At 48.8% G+C, this 6,444-nt stretch overlaps 1 protein-coding gene across 1 annotated transcript; it reads right to left on the reverse strand.

Annotated features, from left to right (window-relative positions):
• Positions 1–388: 388 nt before the first annotated feature.
• LOC119285788 lies at positions 389–3,864 on the reverse strand. The gene is made up of 2 exons (XM_037565116.1): positions 3,326–3,864; positions 389–818 (listed from the first exon to the last, which is right to left on the reverse strand). The coding sequence occupies exons 1-2, from the start codon at positions 3,770–3,772 to the stop codon at positions 645–647; spliced, it is 621 nt and encodes a 206-aa protein (XP_037421013.1). The 5' UTR covers positions 3,773–3,864; the 3' UTR covers positions 389–644.
• Positions 3,865–6,444: the final 2,580 nt, after the last annotated feature.

The following is a 6,444-nucleotide window of genomic DNA, read 5'->3' on the forward strand; positions in this document are numbered from 1 at the left end:
TGGGCGGGTCATATCTGATAGTTATATCCCCAACAGGATCCAACCCCTGGTAGAGAGTACAAGGGTAGCGGGGTGGATGTTGACCCCGACAATGGAGGGTCGGGAGGTAGGAGACAGACACGGGGGTGGTGATTGATTCGGGAGAAAGGTAACGGGGTGAGGGATTACCGGAAGGTGATGCATGAAAAACGGAAGGGGGCAATTAAAGAGGATTTTGTAGTGGTCTCTTGCCGTGAGGTCGAGCATGAATCAACAGCTTACACGTGGTCTGACGATGTGCTCATATCAGACTACAGATGGATAGTGTTTCCCAAAAAGAAGTTGTATTGGGCCGAAGCGGGCAGAGGTGGGACACCCACGAGCAGTCCCACCTGCAGCCTGAACAGCAAAACAGAAATCATGATGAATTATTTCAGAAGAATATTCCAGCGTGTATATTCAGATACACCGCTATTCATCAGGAAAAAGGACACAAAAGCAGCACAATCTCCCACATTCTAATTACACCACATCAACTTCTAGAATTCTGACCATATATGAGTTGGCTAAAAATATTTTTTCCAACATTGTCTATGCTTGGTTAACAAACAAAATGTGTTATCAGATACGATCCATGATTACAGATCATGCGCAAGAAATTGTCATCATGATCGACTCTTCTTTCCTTCCTGCCCAGATGGTTGCTTCATGTTAAGAAGATGATGAAGGCCAGCGATAACATGCTGCCTGCTAGTTGGAACTCCGGTTTTAGCTAGGGCTCTACCATTCTTGTCCAGGAGCACAAAACAAGGAACATGTCTGACATCATAATGCAGAAGCTGCAAATATACATATAATTGTCGCTGTTAAAGCTGGAAGCATCAGACTTCAGAGTGGAAACATCATGGATATGCAAGCATGCGCAGATACTGTGAATATGGACAACCCATAGTACTAGTAGCATCTTCAGTAACCACATGGTGTATGTCCTTTTTTTTTAAAAGACCCAGTTTCCTGGCTTTTCATTGGCTTAGCAGAAGAGAGAGTTACAGAAATTGTCACTAATCAGAGGAGATTAGCAACAGAAGAAAGACCGGGTGTGAAGGAGAGCACACGGTAAGCAACCTCAAAACAAACAATGTCAAGAAAAATAGCATCTTCGGTGAGCTTGGTAAGCTGAGCCTGTGAGCCATAAAGGAGACTAGTATAAATAAAAAATTGTTTTCAGTAACTGATATAGACCACTAACATGCAATAAAACTTTTTTGGAATGGTGGGAATTTACCCAATCCCTTCATGTAGGGAGGGAATTTAGTTCAACTTCCCAGAACATCACAAGAGACCGAGTCCAGTCCCTCTCTACCCTAAACGAATTGGAACCCTGAGTGAGTTGGTGGATGGTTTAGGGTGTCTGCGAGACTGGAACAGTTTTTAGTACAATTTCAAAGAACTTAGGTCTAGCAACTGAGCAACCCTTTCTCAAAATGGGAAAGCAGAATGGGCCAATGTTTCTGCAGACACCGACAGCAGTGCTGCTGACACAGTTAGAACCAAAGTAGAGATCTACCATGTTTGAAATGATTAGCAGGTCAGATATTCAAACAACCTTAACGCACAAAATAACCAAATTTAGCATCAGTCAAGCCTCTGTTATACTTATCCTGAACTGTCGTCTGCTTATCCTTCAACTAAGCCCACCATCTTCATTGCCCAAGTGCTTACTTCCAACTTTCCAAGCACTAGGGGCTTGTTCCATGGTATGGACATGTGTTTGAAAACCTATGTGGACCTACTAACAAAGGTACCACTATTACTGTTCTAAAAAAGGATACCATTACTAGTAAATACTACCTAGCACCTTCAAATGCATGCCCTAGCCCTTTTTTTTTGGCACATCAAATATCCGTAACAGAGTTCCTTAAAGTAAACAATAGCATATGCATAATACCGCTTGATCGATGCTAAGTAGAAGAAGAATAGCCATGTCTGTGCAGAAAGAGGATGTTGCGGACAAAGGGGCTAGGGCGCAAGGCAAGGCAATAGGAGCATCATGGCAGCAATACATTCGGCAACAATGGCCAGGACATCCGACAGCAGCAAGACAGTCAGGTTGTTCGGGAGTCCGAAACTAACACTAGCAGCAGAATGCAGCAAGAGCCTGGAGCCCATGAGGATTAAGAAGTTGAATCGTATGAAAAGAACAACATATTAGAGATTGAGCCAGATGGTAGATATAGGTTAACCAAGGGTCTGTATCCCAGTCCACATAATCAGTAATTGGGGTCCGGTCATCACTATACTATATAGGGGCGCGCACTGTATGTCCTGGAGATTAGGAACCATGTCTAATCCTCATCTGAAGTGCTCTCTCATGTATAGTCTATTTCTCCTTAGTCTAGCATGTCATGCTCCTCAAGTTGCACTGTCTGAGCCATTCATCTGCATGGTATTTACTCACTCCATCATTAACCTTCAGATGACGAGAGGATAACACAGTTAAACGATTGGCTGTAACCTGACAGTCAGGAGGCATGTTCAAGTTCCAACAAATTGTTGCTTCTACCGAGGCTACACTTTAGCAGTAACAAGAGTCTTCACCAATACACACTAATGACTGCAAACTATGTCCACTGATGCCACCATTGCAGCACATAAATCAGTGTGAAGTGTAAACACCACAACTCTTTGATCTCAAACAATACAGCTGACTGTGGGTTGTGGAACAGGGATTGACATAACCACATCTAAGATAAGAAGCTCGTCCTCATTCATTTACCGTTTTATGAGTTAACACGTGGCTTTCAAGGAAGTGGAACCTAAAGCAGAAACTTTCAACACCCAATTCACATACTAACTGAAATGCAAGCACACCACAGGGTTTGATTTTAAATGAAAATAACTGCACTTGACTCTTCAATACCATCCCAGCATATGCTAACGAAATTTTTTTATAAGCAACCAACCTTCTCCTGTGTGTTATTGTCTAGTTCCATCTTATTCAGGCTAAAGGCCGGTTGCATGTATCTCACTTGGGCTTCGGCCATAGACTTCCTTTTGTTTGTTTCTGTTACAACTGTTGGATGCTGCCTGTTGGTGGGCTTTATTAATTTAAAGCCGGACGCTTCTTGCGTCTTCGTTCTAAAAAAAACCAACCTTCTCCGGAAATATCAGTGTTTATAACCTCAGTTCTCTACAAATCACCACACGTTGCACCAGCTCCGACAAAAAATAATTAGAGCAACGAGGCTAACGAGACTAATCCATCGATTGATAGGAAAATTAACAGCATAAATGTAGAGAATATGGATAGCAACGCATCGGCATGAACAAGAGGAGACGCCCTCACCTCCGGGAGCCACCGTTCATCCTCGGCGTCCGCGAGCACGAAGCTCGCGGATGCATTGCCACCGTCCTCGAGCTCGCGCACGAGGCCCTGCAGCGATGAGCAGAGGCGGCAGCGCGGCGAGTAGAACTCCAGCACCGTGGTCGCCCTCGCGCTCACCAGCGCCGCCGCCAGCGCCCGCTGCTCCGCGTCCCCGCGGTACGCCTCCACCGGCGCGGTGCCCGGGTGACGCTTCCACAACCTCGCCCCATGACCTCCGCTTCCAGTGGAAGCGGAGGGGATGTCACCGGCGATGACGAGGCCTTGCGCGACGGTCGAGATGGACTTGAAGAGCCAGGGGCGCTCGAGGTCACCGCAGGGGCTTGGGCTGCCGCTAGGGCTCGCATTAAGGCTAGGGCCCCAAGGCCACTTCAAGCAGACGAAGGAAGGGGGCTTTGCGGTGGTGCCCATCTCCTGTGGCCGGAGGCTGATCGCCGCCAGGTAGGAGCGGGGACGTGTCGTTGAGCCGCTACGGACGAACTCAATTTGTTGGGGAATTTTACGTCTGCACATTAATGCGGTAGGTTACAGCAACTCGAACAAATGAATGGCCGGACCGGTTCCACCGCGCGCCTTAAACCGGCCTCAAATGTTCAGGTTATCCGGCGTCTCGTGTATCCAGCCCAAATGTAGGGCAGATATAAAACGGTCTGCTGACAGCACGTCCCACCATCGACCTCACGGCTTTTCCATAAAAGACCCTAATTCAGCTCCTCGCTCGGAACCCTAGTTCACTCAATCTGTTCTCTCGCTCCGTCCTCTCCTCTTCCCTCTCTGATTCTGATCCAATCCTATGCAATGTCGAGCTCCGGCAACCACTCCGGCTCTGTCCTCAACATCGACGAGGAGCTGACCCTCTGCATTGTCTTGGAGCGGTCCAAGGTGGACACTGGGATAGCTTCGGATCTACAGCGTCGCTGCACCTCCTGCGCCGGTGTTGGGCGGACGTCGGAGCTGACTCCTCCCAGCATGAGCACAACACCGCCAGGGGCAGCGCAGTCCGCTCTGACCCCATGGTGTCCCCTTCCCCCACCGGTCGCTGCTCCGCGCGGTCCAGCGGTGGGTGCTAGTGCCCGTGTCGCTGGCCCGCATGTGCACCCTGGAATCAGAGGCACACACCACCCGCCGCGAGAGGAAGCGGGCAAGGGAGAGGGACACAGCGGAGCAGTCCACGCACCACCATCACAACCCGGTTGCTAGCGGAGCCCAGCGAGGAGGAGCGGCTCCTCGCTGGGTCTACCATTGATCGCTCACGATGGCGGAGACGCACGCTCGCTACCTACGGCGGGAGAACGCGAAGGCGCTCCGGCTTGCCATAAAGCAGTCGGAGCGCGAGGAGAAGGATGCAGCGGCGAAGGCAGGACAGCGACGATGACGACCAACCATAGTTCCACCTCCTCCGATGACCAAGATCCTCGACCAACTGCAAACGCCTACAGCTACGCCGGCAACCGGATGGGAAAATGCCCGACAAGGAAGTGGTGAAGATGCTCGTGCTCCTGTGTTTATTATCTTTTTTAGTTGTTGAACTTAAGAACTTGTCCGGCGATGAGCTCCAATGATTTTTTGGATGATAAACAATTTGTTTATGTGCGTTTGGTTGTCTGTTTGATGGCGATTCCGTTTTATGTTGTTTGATCACGTAGAGTAGCTCTTATGTTGCATGTTTTGCTGTTGGAAAACGTAGTAGAAACAAAAAAAGCGCTCCATGATTGAGGGTGTCCTGGACTAGGGGTTACCAACCTAGTGGGCCCATAATCCATTGGCCGAGCTTACGACCCGCCTATCTCACGAGGAAGGACCCCAGAAGTCTTGAACCCCGACATGATCAAGACGGATACCGCCGAAGACTTGGCGTGTACTTGAAAGACTGCTCCAACCGTCGGCGTGTTTATTCCTAGTTGGCAACCGACCATGTGTAATCCTAGATATCCCCAATGATGAAGGGTAGAACCCTAATAGGTGGTCTTTTCACACATGGAGGGGGGGAGCAAATCAAAGAGGAACACAAGAAGAACTCTCAAATAAATAAGATCCAGTCACACATTGTAACGCCCCAAGACCGGAGCTTCAGATGCCTTCCAGGGTTTCCAGGTTTCGTTGTGTGATTTGTTTCGTCTGTTGCATTCATTTTTGCATCGTGTGCATTGCATCATGTCATCATGCCATCATGTCATTTCTTTTCTTAACTCAACTAAATAAACCGTATGGATCTTCGATCCATTTAAACCGAGGGAATTCATGTGGTGATTCTCTTTATAACATATCCTCCCGATATTAGGGAGCTATATTAAATATTCCAATAATTTGGATTCACCCATAAACACACTTGCAAATATCCCAATGCCATTGTTATCTTAAGTCTTGGTCTCCAACATTGCCATATATTCTTTCATCATAGCACGGAGATCCACCAAAAAAACCCGAACATTTTGGCCACACCGAACCTAGTACCAATTCAAAACCATTTGAAGTATATTCAAAAGAATTTGAATTTAATTCCTGCATCTTGCCACTTCTATTTTTCTGTGGTCGTGTTTATTTTTATGAGTCTAGGAAAATTGTCCTCCTGCTCAAACTCTTTTCCCTAACCCCCCCCCCTTCTTTTTCCTCTCTCTCATTCACTATTTTCTTTTCATTTAAAGAATAAAGAGAGGAGAGGGAGAGCCCAATCCAGCAAGCCCAACTGACTCCTCCTCTCTTTTGGGCCGGCCTCCAAGGCCCAGACCTTTCCCTCCTAAGGCCCAAGGCCATCCATCCCCAGGCCTAACCCTAGCCTTCCCCGCTCGACCCTGTGCCGTCTCCCTCGTTTCCCTCCCTTGCGCCGCCAGGAGAGATAGGCCACCGTGCTCGACCACAGCCCCCACGCCCGATCCTCATCCTCCCTTCGATCTCCCCCGTCTCTCCTGCCCTTCCCTCGATCCCTCTCCCTTCCCTCGTTCCCTCGCGCCGCCACACAGGTCGAGGAGCCCCGATCCCATCCTCGTCCTCCCTTCGATCTCCCTCTTCTTCTCGTGCTTCACCTCGCCTTCTCCCTCCTCGTCGCACCTTGCCGCCGGCCGGCCACCAGCGAGGTTTCTGTG

This window comes from Triticum dicoccoides, chromosome 4A (assembly GCF_002162155.2).
Source record: "Triticum dicoccoides isolate Atlit2015 ecotype Zavitan chromosome 4A, WEW_v2.0, whole genome shotgun sequence".
NCBI lineage: Eukaryota > Viridiplantae > Streptophyta > Magnoliopsida > Poales > Poaceae > Triticum > Triticum dicoccoides.